At 57.3% G+C, this 14687-nt stretch overlaps 1 protein-coding gene across 16 annotated transcripts in view; it reads right to left on the bottom strand.

Annotated features, from left to right (window-relative positions):
• COL13A1 (collagen type XIII alpha 1 chain) overlaps nucleotides 1-14687 on the bottom strand; it is a 148076-nt gene that overhangs the window by 34973 nt on the left and 98416 nt on the right. For 13 of the 16 annotated variants that reach the window (XM_036264695.1, XM_036264698.1, XM_036264691.1 and 10 more), the window contains 4 exons: nucleotides 14188-14223; nucleotides 3940-3984; nucleotides 3145-3177; nucleotides 2154-2180 (listed from right to left, as the gene is read on the bottom strand). In XM_036264695.1, coding sequence (XP_036120588.1) covers nucleotides 2154-2180; nucleotides 3145-3177; nucleotides 3940-3984; nucleotides 14188-14223 — 141 coding nt within the window. Of the gene's footprint in view, nucleotides 1-1272; nucleotides 1336-2153; nucleotides 2181-3144; nucleotides 3178-3939; nucleotides 3985-14187; nucleotides 14224-14687 lie in introns of all 16 variants that reach the window. The other 3 variants (XM_036264690.1, XM_036264694.1, XM_036264699.1) reach the window with 1 other exon arrangement.

Raw genomic sequence — 14687 nt, 5'->3', positions numbered from 1 at the left:
AAGCAGAACTTCTCTTTGGAGGAATATTTTGAGAAGTGTGTCTCCTGTTATGGACTGAACTGTGTCCCCTCACCCCCATTTCTATGGTGAAGTCCTAACTCCCAGGAGCTCAGAATGTGACCTTACTTGGAAATGGGACATTGGAGGTGTCATTATGTTATGAGGTCACACTGGTAGGGTGAACCCCAATCTGATATGACTGGTGTACTTATAAAAAGGGGAGACTTGGACACAGACGTGCACACGGGGAGAGCACAATGTGAGGGTGATGGTAGAGGTGGGGTGATGCTTCTGTGAGCCAAGGAACAGCAAGGACAGCAGCAAACCACCGGAAAGTGGGAGACAGGCCGGAACAGAGGACCCTTCGCAGCTCGAGAAGAAACCAACCCGCCTCCAGACTGACACCTGCCTCCAGACTTCTGGCCTCCAGACTGTGCGACAGCAATGTCTCAACCCGCTTCTGCCACTCCCGGAGAAGCCTCTCCCCTCTCATGTGAGTCACAGGGCCCACCCTCCGTGCAGGTGGAGAGGCTCCGTGACCGTGAACGGCCCCTCCCTGCGCTAGTGGCAGAGCTGGTCTCGCGTGCAGGTCTCTGGATGCTCCACCTTTGACATCAAGACCTCACTTCGCACTCAGAGTGTCTCACATCAGGGGACCCCCTGCCCAAGAGCACAGCATGGGAAGCTCCACTCTCTGTAGCCTGGTGGCTGGCGGCTCACGTATATAACAATATAAATTGAGGGCCCTGGGTCATAACTTGCTCAGATATATCAATGACTTTTCCAGCTGGAGCCACACCAAGTCACTGGGGTCATCCCCTTGTTACCTGTCCTTGGGTAGAAGCTGAATGGCAAAGCGGCCTGGAGCGGGCCAGGGAAGGGGAGGAGGCTGGGTAAGGGCCCAGGTGACGGGAGGATAGTGAGTCTTGGGAGCCCTGCTTTGCCTGGGCTGTGCCTTGGCGGGGTCTGCCCTGAAACAGGCCAGGAAAGGCTGCAGCTGTCCCATAGCGGTCCTCCTGGGGGAGTGGGGACAAAGGGAGGAAGGGCCTTCCTTCTGCTGGGCTTTCCTCCTGGGTAACCAGTGGCTTTCAAGGAGGGAGGGTTGCTCTCCAGGGTGACTTTCAGAAGCTTTGCAGGCTGCCCAGTACGCCACCCCCCCGGGACGCATGCACCCACAGCACACTGCAGGCAGCACACCAGCCGGGGGCAGGGAGTGGGGGACTGGCGGAGGTGGCGATGTAGGGGCACACGCTCAAAGACACAGTATCCTACCCTCTGCCCCCTCTTTCCCGGCAAACCTGGGGGCCCCGGCTTCCCTGCTGCTCCTGGGTCTCCCTTTGGGGTGAGAAGAGAAAGTCACTCCTAAGAGGATGGGTGGGGGGTTGTGAGGGGTATGCTGGACAGTGATCATGGACCAGTGTTTCCAGAATAAGATGTTCCTCTGAAAAAAAGCATGCCCTGGTCAAACAAGTTTGAAAAGTCTTCCCAAGATATCTTTTTAGAGCTTTCCAGGGCACATTTAGCATATCACCGGCTCTAAGAAGGCCTGCAGTGAATAAATCGGTGTCATATTTTTTAAAAACTTGTTTTGATTGATTTTTGTAGAGAGAGAGGAAGGAAGAGATAGAAACAGATGAGAGAAACATTGACTGGCTGCCTCCTACACGCCCCCTACTGGAGATCGAGCCCACAACCCAGGCACGTGCCGACTGGGAATCGAATCGGGACTCTCAGTCCATGGGATGACGCTCAATCCACTGAGCCACACCGGCAGTGCTCGGTGTCATATTTTTAATCCCATATTTTTCAAACTTATTTGACCATGGAAACTCTTTTTCACGTCGCATCTTTTAATGAGCTAGATGAGAGAGACAGGGCCCTGCAGGTACGGGACAGTAGCCCCTGCCTGCTGGAGCAGGTGTGCAGGCAAACTGGCCACGCCGTCCAGCCAGAGTCCGGGGAGCAGGGAGGCATCTGCAGTGCAATCCTGACAAGCAGTCCCCTCCCTGGCGGGCCTTCCTCTGCTCAGCCAGGTCCCCGGCCCCAGGCCAGCCACAGGGGGACCAAGAGCAAAACAACAGCAGTCCCTCCCCCTCCTCCAGAAACCTGATGCTCCCTCCATGCAGCCCAGAACGTGCCCTCTGTATCAGTACCTTGGCTCCTGGGGTCCCTGGTTCACCCTGTGTGGGGAAAAAAGAAGAGACGGTGAAGAAATGAGAGGACGAGCGAGCAGGCGCAAATGAGCAATGGGGTAGGTGAAGCAATGGCTCTCTCAGGACTTTCCTGTGCTGAGACCTCAAGCCTCAGGCCAAATGAGGCCTCCCAGACCATCCCTTATTCTCCCCCCACCCGAGGTGATGGGTGTGGCTGGTGTGGGTGTCAGTGAGGCAGCCTAGGAGGAGGGGGAGGATGGAGCAGGCATTTGCTTTCCACATGGTGCCCCCGTAAGTGGACCTGCTGGGAGAGCCACACTGAGCATTTGTGCTGCTGCAGGTTTCCATCTGTCTGCCTGTCAACCAGGGGGGCCGTGAAGGTGGGGTTCGGGGGAGGAGTCCTGCTCTTCTCCCTGAAGCTTCACAGCATGTAGCTGCTAAATCCCAGAGTGTGAAGAAAAGTCCGGCTCCACTGCACATCACAGGAGGGTAAGACCTACACCTGAGGCTGGTAACCCTTTGCTACTTCCCTGCAAGTTTTAAGTAAACATTGGCTGTTCACTGTATGTGTGCACGCAGCTAACATGGCCTGTTCGCATCATGTGTGCACGCATCTGACATGTGCTGTTCACGTTACGTGTGTGCATCTGACATGCACTGTTCACATTATGTGTGTGTGCATCTGACATGGGCTGTTCACGTTATGTGTGTGTGTATCTGACATGGGCTGTTCACGTTATGTGTGTGTGTGCATGTGACATGGGCTGTTCGTGTTATGTGTGTGTGTGCATCTGACATGGGCTGTTCACATGTGTGCATGCATCTGACATGCACTGTTATGTGTGCGTGCATCTGGCAGCAGTGCTGCTTTAGGAGAAATGTTTCCCAACCCTGTCTGCTCCCCCTGGTTCAGAGCCCCTGAAGCCCCACCTCTGTCTTCCTCTCTCCATCTTTCCCCCCGACCCTCACTGTGAGTTAGTGTTCCACTGACCTTCATCCCAGCCACGGCGATGCCAGGAGCCCCCTGCCAGAGAGAAGAAAGGGCATGGAGACGTCTGCAGCCAGGAGGTCAGCCTTCCAGCATCCCCTTAGGGAGATGCTAAGGCGGGCCGCTCATGTCTGCCTGCCACCCAGACCCACGGAAGAGGAGGGTGCTGAGCTCGGCACAGGGGGAGTGGGCCCCGAGGAAGGGGCTCCATGCAGCTCAGCTGGGTCCCCAGGCTTCCCTCCCAGCTGCTCAGCACCCAGGTTGTGCTGGGGACACAGTGGGCACCATGGCAGGACGCCCACATGTGAGCTAGATGGGGGAGGGGAGGAGGGAGAGCCGCAGGGAAGGGAGAAGAGTAGATGGTGATGTCACCACATACAGCCCACCCCAAGGGTGTCAGCAGGGTCCTCCTCACAGAAAACTTGGGACTGTGCCCTCCCGGGCTGGGGAGCAGTCCATCTCCACATCTGAAGTGAATAGGCTTCCAAGCACAGTGCTTAGTAAATCCCAAGGGGAGGTGATTTTAGGGGGTGCCTACTCCCCACATGGGTCTCAGGACTGCAGCCAGAGCTGGGGTTACCCGAGATTTGTATGACCCAAAGATGTCCAGAACGAGGCCCGGCCATTTCAGAAGGGCAGGGGTGAATGGCGGCTCGGGGGCCAAGCAGGAGCAGCCCTGCCTGGAAGGACAGGGGAGAGGGCCTGGGAGGACCCTGTGTTCACAGTGGACGTGGGAAGGAGCGTGGGAGAGAGGCGGGCGCTGGGGCGGCTGCCTGGGGTGTGCCGAGGGGCAGGTACCTTCGCTCCGTGTTTGCCCGGCATCCCTGGCATGCCCCGCTCTCCCTGGAGGAAGAGAGGGAGACGGTGAGAAGAGGACCAGACCCCGGCCCAAGGCCTGGGCCCCGCAGACGGCCTGCTGAGTGTCATGGAGAAGGGCTGGTCTGGAAGCTCAGGACAGCTGTCCAGTTCAAGGTGAGCTTGAGGACCCGCCATCTCGGGCAGCCACCGAGGGCCACTCCCCTCAGTCATGGGAGGGTCCCTGTCACAGATCAGTGTGGGGAAGGCCCCCCGTGGGAGGCCCACCAGAGGAGCCCGAGTCCTGTGGGGATGAGGGAGACGGGGCAGTTGCCCAAGGCCGACTGCCAGCCACGGGCCCGGCAGCCTGGAACGCAGTGCTGCAGGGCAGGAGCGGCCACGGCCACGTGCCCACTGCACCCCCCAGGTCCCTCGGGTCTGCCTGTACTCTGGGCGGTGGGGGACTGGAGATGAGTCAGGGCACTGCCTGGAACCTGTCCAGGGGCGCCAGGACAGCTGTCCCTCCTCCAGGGTGCCTGGGTGTGCTCCGCCATCTCAGCAGTGTCCCGTTCTCTCCTTCAGCGTCTGGTACCTCCCTCTGTAAGTGCCACATCTACGGGAGGGGGACTGTACTGTCCCATCCTTGGAAGGACGCACTGGGAGGAGATGGGGTTGGAGATGACAGCCAGTGACACGTGAGGGCTGCTGTGTCGGGGTGGGGGGTAGGGGAAGAAGGAGGGAAGCTCCTCTCTCCATGAGTTGAACCCCAAATGAAGCCCCAGCCAGGGCCCAGAATGCCGTGCAGCTACAGGTGACAACTGTCAGTCTGCTGCAGTTTCCTGCGTGTGAAGGCCAGCGCCGTGGATGGCGAAGCAGGACCCTGACAGACCCTGCCGCTGGCCCAGCGTCCTCTCAGGCCTGACGGCACGGCCTCGGGCCATGCTGCGGCTCCCACAGACAGAGGGAGGCTGGTCCCACCTTCCTCTGCCCTCTTACAGGCAGTCCCCGGCCACCCTATGTTCACCAAGTACAGAGCTCCACCTAACACTCTCTACTTCCAAACAACCACTGCCTGGCATTGACCGCAGAGAAGGACCAGGCCCTTGAGCATGGCGTTCCGTCCTCGCCTCATCACCTGACATCCTGACACCTGTTATCTGTTTCCCTGAAATCATCACCCGTTTTCATGATTCTATGACTCTGCTATTTCCTCAACACCCTATTCATCGTCGGGGAAGCTGGCCAAGCACCATCTCTTGTATGAAGCCTTTTGCCAGCCCAAACCCAGGGCTGGTTCCGCAGCGCAGCAAAGACCCCGTGCATCTGTAGTCTGTACGCACAGACTCATGTTGGCCTGGGATGGCTCACCCACCCTCTTGGGGTCAAGTCTCTGAATCCTGCAAAAGGCTCAGAACCTTTTTGTTGTTGTCATTAATCCACACCTGAGGATAATTTTCCATGGATTTTGCTTTTCAAGAGAGAGAGGAAGGGAGAGAGGGAGGGGCTGGAAATCGAACCTGCAACCCAGGTACGTGCTCTTGACTGGGAATCGAACCTGTGACCCTTTGGTGTGCAGGCCGACACTCTAAACACTGAACCACACCGGCCAGGGCAAGGCTTAGAATCTTTGGCTCCAAACCCAGGAGCCTTCCTCATCCTGACCTGCCAGAATCCCTGAGCCACGGGCAGGGTGTGGAGTCAGGAAGTGACCACAGCAGACAAGCCAGTGCCCCAGGCCTGTCCTGGCCACTAAATTCTGGGGAATCCCTCTTACGGACAGAGCAGAGAAACATGGCCATTTACTGCACCTGCCGTGTGTCTGAATGGGCTAAGGGCTTTATATCCTTCTATTCAATGTGGGAGTGGATGTTACTCCTGTTTCACAGGTGAATAAACTAGCTCAGAGGAGCCAGGTACAATTGGCAAGGTCACGCAGAGCAGGGATTTGAACACAGGCCTTTTGTTTGCCAAAGCCCGGGTACCCATTTCATTAGGCCAACCCCAGCATCAGCTGGGCTGATGTTCCTGCTGCTTCCCTTAAACACCTCACTGCTGCCCTGGCAGGTTTGGCTTAACGGTTAGAGCGTCGGCCTGCGGACCAAAGAGTCACGGGTTCGATTCCGGCCAAGGGCACGTACCTCGGTTGCGGTTTGTCCCTGGTCCTGGTCGGGGTCATGTGGGAGGCAGCCAGTCGATGTGTCCCTCTCATGTTGATATTTCTCTCTCTCTCTCCCTCTCTCTCCTTTCCTCTGACTCTATCTGAAGATAAAGAGAAAAATATCCTCAGGTTAAAATTAAAAAAAAAAATTAAACACCTCCCTGCTGGAGGGCCCTTAGGTCTGTGTCCCCTGGGCATGAAGTAGTCCGCTTGGGAGGGCAGCTCCACAGAGCGCAGGGGCTGGGTCTTTAACCACAGGCACCCAGAGAACCGAGCTGGGCAGGGCCCTGCCTGCCACCACAGGTCTGCCATGTGGCCAGCAGAGGGCACCACAGGACCTCGTCAGAAGTCTGGCAGCAGGCCTCAAACCCCTTCCTCAGGGAACCAGCTGAGGGCCCCTGTCACTTTCCTTTAAAGGACCAGGATGCCCTGCTAACATGCCAACCAGCCCTGGGCTGACTCAGCCCCGAGGACGCCCGACAGAGGAGGTGCAGGTGGGAGGTCAGCTTGGGGGTCCCAGACTATTTAGGGATTTCCCATTTGCCCTGCCTGTGTGAGGCCTTAGGAGGGAGAGGCTGGAGGAGACACTGGGTCTGTTGTCAGCTCCAGAACAAGGCTTCCTGGTGGAGGGAGTTCAGCTCTGGGTAAAACTGCAGCTCGTGGGGGGCGTGGGGGGTGGGGTGGTCTCTGCTTTCTCCTCCTCCTGCCCCCAAGAGACAGCTTCATGTGCGTGAGCAGGGAGGCGGGTGGGCTGGCTCCTCCTCACTTGTCTCTGGGCTCTGTCTCCAGTCTCCACAGGAGCCGGGCAGAGCAGAACTTGGGAGTGAGGGTTTCCGGCTAATTGGGCTTGTCGTCAGCCCATGTGGGTTCGTCTGTGAAGACACACACGCCCTCCAGGGAAAGCTGGGCCCCTCGGAGCCTCCTAAGGAGGCAGCCCTCCTCATTAGCGGGGCTGACCTCTGCCCCCCCCCCCCCCCCCCGCCCAAGTCTCTTAATTCTGCAAATGACTCAGGCTCCCTTGATCCCCATTTCAGGGCCTCCCTCACTTCCAGCCCTTTGCTGGGCAGGAAGCAGGGGTGCCCTCCGCTGACCCACCCTGCAGGCTCAGTCCACTCTGATCAGTCTCTAGGGCTCGCCCCAGCCTGACCCCTGAACTGGAAACACTGCTTCCCGACGGCGGGGGGTGCAGGCGGGGCGTCACTGTCAGGGAGGGTGATTCTGGCAGCCTGTCTCAGAGGCGGAGGCCGGTCTGGAGCTTTCCCTGGTGGCAGTCCTGTGAGTGCCTACCCAGGGCTCCTTCTTTCCCGTGTCTCTTCTTAAAAGTGGTCCTTTTAAAGGATCTAAGTTTGGAACTGTGCTGAATTTCCATCCACTCACTCACTAACGTCTTCATCTTCGGTGGGGAAGAAACTCTCCTAGTCTGTCAAAGCCCCGGGGCCCTAATTCATCCCCTCTGTCTTCGCCTCCTCATGTCCTCCCAACAGGGACCCCAGAGGCCCCCCTCGTGGTTCTCAGCCACCTGGTCGGGCTGCCCTGCAGCTGGGGAAGTGGGTGCCTGAGCATCACAAAGGGTCTTGCCCCCGGTGCACAGAGCACAGATGGCACAGGCCCCCGGGCCAGGCTGACCCAGCACCTGGGAGGCTGGCTCTTTAACTGTGGTGCCCAGAACGAATGCCTGATTGCCCGCCTGGAAGAGGTGGATTCCATTCATTGTGGCTAAGAAAGCTCTGGGTGAGCACAGGTGGGTAGAGCTGGCTGCCCGGAGTGCCCCAGAGGGCCCGTCCCGGCCAGGACTTCCCCATGTCCCTGGCTGCCCAGCTGGGCCCTGGTGTGCTCACGCTGCAGCATCAATAGGTTCTCTATGCTGGTCGCTGGTTCCAGGTGTGAGGACCCATCCTTTACCGAGATGACAGGGTGGAAGCAAGCTCCTTGGAGCACACGCTGGCCATGCTCCCGTCCGGTGGGAGTGGCCTCTTAATTGGTGATTTACTGTTAGTGGAACAAGCGGGGCAGGGATTTGGCAAGAAGACGTCGTCTGGAAGGAGGTGGGGGGCTTCAAGGTCAGCTCCCCAGCCAAGCAAAGGTCAGGCCAGAGAAGCACAGGGAGATGAATGGACCTCCCTAGTGGGGCTCCTGCTGCAGCCCAGTGCTGGCTGGGGGGCCTGGGCCAAGCAGCTCCACACACAGACTCTTTGTTCTCTGCAGGGAGGAGGAAGACCTGTCTGAGTGTGGGAAGGAGGGCTGGGGGAGGCCAGCAGGCCGCTCAGGCCTCAGGCCTGGAGCAGGGCCCTTTCCTGCGCTGGAAAATCCAGGTGAGGAGGGCCAGTGTCTTCTCTCCCTTACAGAGTTCCCAGCACTCCCTTCGGGGAAAGAGGCAGCCCAGTTCCCTGCTCCTGCTCCAGCCGGCTCCAGACCAGAGGGGCCTGGAACCACGGAAATGCCAGGTCCCCGGTAATTGGGGTTGGCAGGAAGCAATCTGGGGAATTACCGGGGTCAGACGCCCCCTCGAAGGCCAGGGCTTTGGCAGGGCGGTTGGCTTGTAATCTCGATTTGAGATCGGTTGATTTTGTAGTTAGTTCCAAAAAGTCAGCTCTAATTAATCTGTGGACTTTGGAGTGCGGGAGAAATGGGGCCCGGAGAGCGCAGGCTGGGGGGAGACAGGCGGAGTGGGAGTCCCGTCAGCCCTGACGGGGCCTCAGATCTGGAGCCCAGGCCTCACCTCCCTGATCTACTTTAATTTAAATGGTCTGGCTGTCCCCACCGGGATTGCGTGGCTTTGAAAGAGTACTTGCTGTCTTCATCCCAGAAGGTTCTTGGATCTACGGCTCCCATCTGCGTGAAGCACTCGGCACATGAGCCCGAGAAGCCTGGGGTTGCTCAGGTCCCCTGGGAGCTAGAGGGGTGCGGAGAGGTGTCAGGAATAGCTGCCTTCTCCTGGCTCTGCTGGACGACCCGGGACCACGCCAAGTCCCCACAGGAATCATTCCGGTGAAACCGGTGCCAGAGGGAAAACACGAGGCTTCCTTGGTTCTTTGACTAAAATGCACCAAACGCCCAGTGTTCCCTGCCTTGGACACTCCAGTGGTGCTCACAGGCAGCCTGGGAGGCTCAGGGAATGGCCTGGCTCCAGCCACGACCCTTTTCTCACAACAAGGAAGACAGTTCAGCGCCCGCCTCCTTCCCTGCTAGTGGAGGGGGAACTGCTACTGGAAGTCATGGGGACCCCAGGGCTCGTAAGAACCAGGTAGCAGTAATTCAGAGCAAGGCGTTGGGGTCCGGCAGACCTGACTCCACTACTTCCTAGCTGTGGACCTTCGAGGGGTCACCTCCGTGAACCTCAGTTTGCTAAGCTGTCAATCGGGGATAAGAATGAAACCTACCTCCCAGGGTTGTTACAAGGTGATGCAAGCAAAGTGCCTCAGACACAAACCGGCATTTTGCAGAGGCCGCATACGTTAGCTGTAATACTACTAATGATCATCCCACAGAAGTGTGTCCGCCCACGGGGCCCCTTGCTTGCCTGGCAGATCAGAATGAACACACCCTTTTGTAGGACTGAGGAGCGGCGAGGAGGACGGCTGGCGTGGCCAGAAAATGAGACTGAGATGGGTTGGGGGTGAGCTCCTGCTCCTTATACCCTCACCCCAACACCCTAGCCATCCAACTATAGGGCCCATCCGACCTCCTCCCCTGGGAGCCTCCAGGAGGGGTGACCAGTTAACCAGCTGCGCTAGCATGAGGTTCCCACATCCTGCGTCCTCTGGCCTGAAGACGCACAGCCCATGGCTGCAGGAAGGGAATGTGTGCTCAGCCACAGTCCTTCATGCAAACCCAGAGGCTCAGAACCCAGACTGCCACGTGTGGCCAACACAGCTCCCACTGCTGAGACATACTGACCAGCTCCGATGTGCTCACAGATAAGCTCTCACCAGGACTGTGATCCACATGTAGTCTGACAATACTCGTCAATTCTCTTGACAGAGAGCCAAGGTTGTAATGTTTTAAACACACTTTGCGTCTTGAGACATATTTAAAGTCGGCCGGCGTCATAAATTTGGATCAAATAGGTACCACATGGGTACACGACAATGCTCACAGTGTCTGAGGCAGCGGGCCTGGCCCCGAGTGGGGCCGGGGCAGCCCAGGGCCCGCTGGCCACTCTGGCCTTTGATCCTAAGGAGCTGGTGGAGGGCCTGCCCTGCTGCCAGGCAGGCCTTTGGGAGGCTGCAGGTTGGGTCCAGTGCTGGGGGTCTGGTGGTGGTGGATGGAGCTAATCATAAGAAAATTCACAGGCTGAGAAACATTTTTGCTGAGGGTTAAATCCTACCCCATGCTGGAAGAAAGCCCTCCCCGAATGTGTGTCAAGTCTCCGGGGCACATCAATTGAAGCAGATGTGGAGGGTCCCTCAGTTACCCCACAGGTCCTCCTCGCAGCCTGGCCCTGGCCCAGCCCGGTGTTCCCAACTGCCAGCACTCGCTCCTCCCTGGGGTGGAAGCAAACTCATCCCAGCACCTGTAGTCAGGTCAGCCTCCGTGTCGTGCCTCCTTACCACGCCTTACTCCAAGCAGAGAGCAGAGAGGACAGCAGAGAGAAATGATGGACAAGGGGTGGGTGCTTGGGGGGAGAACCGTCTACATCCCAGGGAAACCGCAGGGGATGGCAGTCTGTGCAGTTAGCTCAGCCTGGGTGAGGCCCCCTGAGCAGAAATGCACTTCTGCACCAGGGCGAGAAGACTGGCCTCTGGACTTGAACTCCTGAGACCCAGCTTCCAATTCCTGGGGCTTGTTCACCAGCTGTGCAACCTTGGGCAAAGTATTAACCTCTCTGAGCTCATCTGAACAGTGAGGATAATAAGCTGGGCCACGGCGAGGACCGAGTGAGCCAGGGAACGAATGACCTTTGGCTAAACCAGAGGCCTGAAGTGTTGCTGCACTTGTCCTGGGCACCAGTGTCCTCACCTCAGAGTTCTGACAGGACGCAGACTTGCGCGTGGGCACGGCGATCGTGGGAGGAGGGTGTGCAGCGGGGCCGGGGCCGTGGAATGGGCACTCGTAGCCTCCCGAGAGTTGCCTGACCTTGAGGAATGACCCCACGTTGGTGGGGTGAACCCTCTGCGGCTGGCAACCAGTGCGCAGTGCACACTCTCTGGGCTTCGCTGGAAGAAAAGGCTGAGGCTGAGGAGACGGAATGAGGGTCGCAGCAGAGTGAGGGCCAGCACAGAGAGGGTGCCGAGACCGCCCTGGGCTCCAGGAGCACCTCCTGACAAGAGTCAGGGCAGGCTGGGAGCAGTGGCGGCAAGAGGAGCCTTCCAGAAACCGAGAGGCGGCGAGAGGGCGCTAGCAGCTTCACACCGCTAGGTTGGCCAGAGGCCGCTGTGGAAGGCGGGGGAGAGGTCTGGCCGAGAAAGAAGGGGTGGGGAGCACGAAAGAGGAGGGCCCGCTCGGTTCCTCGTGAGACCCAAAGTGGTGATGCTCATGACAAGCCTGGATGTAGGTGAGGAAAGACCTGGACAAAGGCTCAAAGAGACCAAGACTCCTTCCCGAGCCAGGGTTGCTCTTCTCTGTGGGGTGTGGAGCCAACTCTGTGCCCAGGAAGCTGTAGCTTCCCTGAGCTGGAAGGGACTTAATCCAGTCTCCCATCTGATCTAGACACTTCTCAACACACGCCAGACCCAGTTATCCAGCCTCTACTTGGACTGGAGAGACTCTAGCTTTCTGGTGACGGAGAGCTCCCTCCCTCCAAAGGTACCCATCAGCACCCGCTCTACCCCCATCATACAGAAGAAGTGCGTTCCCCCTTCCATGCTGGTGCCCTCTCCAGCAGCCCCGAGCTTTCTCTCCCCACAGCAGGCTCCCTGGGGGTCAGGAGCTGCCCATCTGTCAGCGGGACCACGCTGGTTTTCTCTGCAAATTCAATGCGGTTGGGGTTGAATGATTTGCGCCACAGTCTGAACCCAGGATTGCTATACTCAAGGGACCAGGGCCTCCAGCATCATGACGCTCTAGCCCCAAACTGAGCCTTCTCAGGAGAACAAACCCCCAAGCTCCTTTCTGGATGAACCAGTTGGCAGGAAAATGCAGACACCACCACGGTATGGATGCTCGTTGTGGGCATCACCACGATCCCAGGGAAACCTCTGCTGGCCCTGCTGTTTCTTCACAGCTTGAAAGAACTGGTGTGGCTGCTAATGGGAAAACCGACCCTGCTCTGCACCAGGAGGCAGTAAATTTTGTGAGTCTGTGTGAGTGGATGGAGGCAACCGCAGGGGCTATAATTCCCATTGCCTGACACAATACAAACTTCTCAGTTTGTGCAGAACTAATTACAGAACTCTCAGGTCTCGCCGGTTCACCCACCAAGCACCCATAAAACAATCCGGATTACGGAGTGCGGAATGTGCTTCTCAGGAGTGATTCTTCCCTTTCCCAAACCCCACCCCCTCACGTCCTCCTTTCCTTCCTGCATTTTCTCCTGGCTGTCTCAAGAGGCTTCCCGGCCAGGGTCTGGAGGGCAGGGTGGGCTCCGTGGAGCAGGTGGTACCATGAGAAGGGCCCAGACCTGGACGTGCATTCCTGCTCTGCCACTTTGAGCCCAGAGACCGTGGGCATGCCTTAGTTTCCTCGTTTGTACATAGAAGAATGGTACCAGCTTCATAGGGAGGCCTTAGGATCAGAAATAATGCAGGTCACATTGAAAGACAGCCTGGCAATGTGGTAGGCATTCAGTAAGTGGTATCGGTTATTAAGGTTATTTTATGTTATTATAGTTATTGTAATAACCATCTGTGAACCTTGGTTCAAATTGTTTCCCTGTCTAAAATGCCATTTCCCTTGACATTTGCTGATTGAAGGACCACGGTAGTGGGTTAAAGATGGCCACGGCCCTGACCAGGTGGCTTCATTGCTTGGAGCATTGTCCATACACCGAAAGGTCATGGGTTTGATTCCTAGTCAAGGCAAATACTTAGGTTGTGGGTTCGATCCCTGGTCAGGGTGCATACAGGAGGCAACCAATTGATGTTTTTCTCTCACATCAATGTTCCCCTCTCTCTCTAAAATATATAAATATATCCTTGGGTGAGGTGAGGATTTAAAAAAATGGCCACAAATGCTTTGCCACTCCTTCCACAAAAAGAAGTGGAAGCTAAGTCCCTTCTCCCACGCACATGACTTGGACATGTGACTTGCTTTGACCAATAGGACATCAGAAAATGTGATGCCAGTGCACCGGGACTTGCCCATTTTGAGTGCAGCCCTGGGCCTGCCGTACTGTAAGGAGACCCGTCTAGTCCACCCGGACTGAAAGGCTGAGTGGAGGAGAACAGAGGCACCCAGCTCACTGACAGGGCCAGTCACCAGACATGTGGATGCGGCCGTCTTGGCTCTCCAGCCTTTCCATCTATCATCTAGTGTGACTGCATGAGTGAGCTCAGCGGAGACCAGCGGTACGCCCAGATGGCCAATCCACAGAATCATGAGAACTAAATTGTCATTCAAGCCAGAAAGTTTGGGGCGGTTTGTTACACGGCAGTAGATAACTGATACACCTACCCATTCACCAGGACTGAGCTCATAGGCTGTCACCTCCCAGAAGACTTCCCAAACTTCTGCCAACTTGGAGTAACCTTCCACCCCCTTGTATTCACACAGCACTTTGTGATGGTACCAATGAGCACATTCTGCCTTCACCAGGGTCATTTTGCAGGAATCCCACGTCTCTGGCCTGTGAGCTGCCAGAGAGCAGGGCTGGGCCCCTACTCCCATTTCCCCAGCCCTGCCGAACACAGAGCCCTGCCTGGAGCACCTGAGGAGCCTCGGTGCAGATACACCCACCCGGCTGGGAAGAGCGGAGACCCTTCTGGGTCAGAGGTCCAGCTGGACCACTGATTTGCCCAAGGCCCGGCCTCCTGCTCCGCCAAGTGGAGACATGATCCCTGTCCAGCCAACCTCACAAGCATTATGAGGCTCATGCTGGGTGAGTGTTTGTGCAAAAGTATGTGTGTCCCACCAAGTCTGGACCCCGTGTGCTCATGGAGAGAGCCCACTTGGGTTACCGCTGTGGGGTGGGGTCTTCTCCTCCCCGCACTTCTTACCTTCCTCCCGTGGTAGCCCTGGATCCCTGGGTCTCCCTGGGGGAACAGAGAGAAGATGGTTAGAGGGGTTTTCCTAAAGTCAAACTCCAGCCCCTGCTGTTCCCCGCACATTCCCATCCCTCTTCCTCTCCATGTCCAAGTACCTTCTAACTCCCAGCCCTGCCGACCCTGGGCAGTAACAGAGGCTGTTCTGCTCCTCTGAACAAGTCAGCTTGGCAGGAGACCCGAGTTTCAGTTTTGGTTCCACCACTGATTCTCTGCTGAAAGCTTGGACCAGTCACGTTGCCCAGGGCCCTCAGCCTCCACAAGCGCACAATGGTTGGGTTTTGCAACTTCCCATTCTCGGAGCCAGGGGACCCCCAGCTTCAAAGGGAGAGTCTGTTTGACATCATGAGCTTCCAGATAGGGTTTCAGAAGAGACCAGATGACCCCGAAAGTCCCTTCCAGTTCTAACCCCTATGAAACACTTTTTACTGGGGTGTTGTGACAGTGGCCTGGGC

Source organism: Molossus molossus, unplaced genomic scaffold (assembly GCF_014108415.1).
Source record: "Molossus molossus isolate mMolMol1 unplaced genomic scaffold, mMolMol1.p scaffold_m16_p_17, whole genome shotgun sequence".
Taxonomy (NCBI): Eukaryota; Metazoa; Chordata; class Mammalia; order Chiroptera; family Molossidae; genus Molossus; species Molossus molossus.
This window is presented reverse-complemented; position numbering and strand designations above follow the sequence as displayed.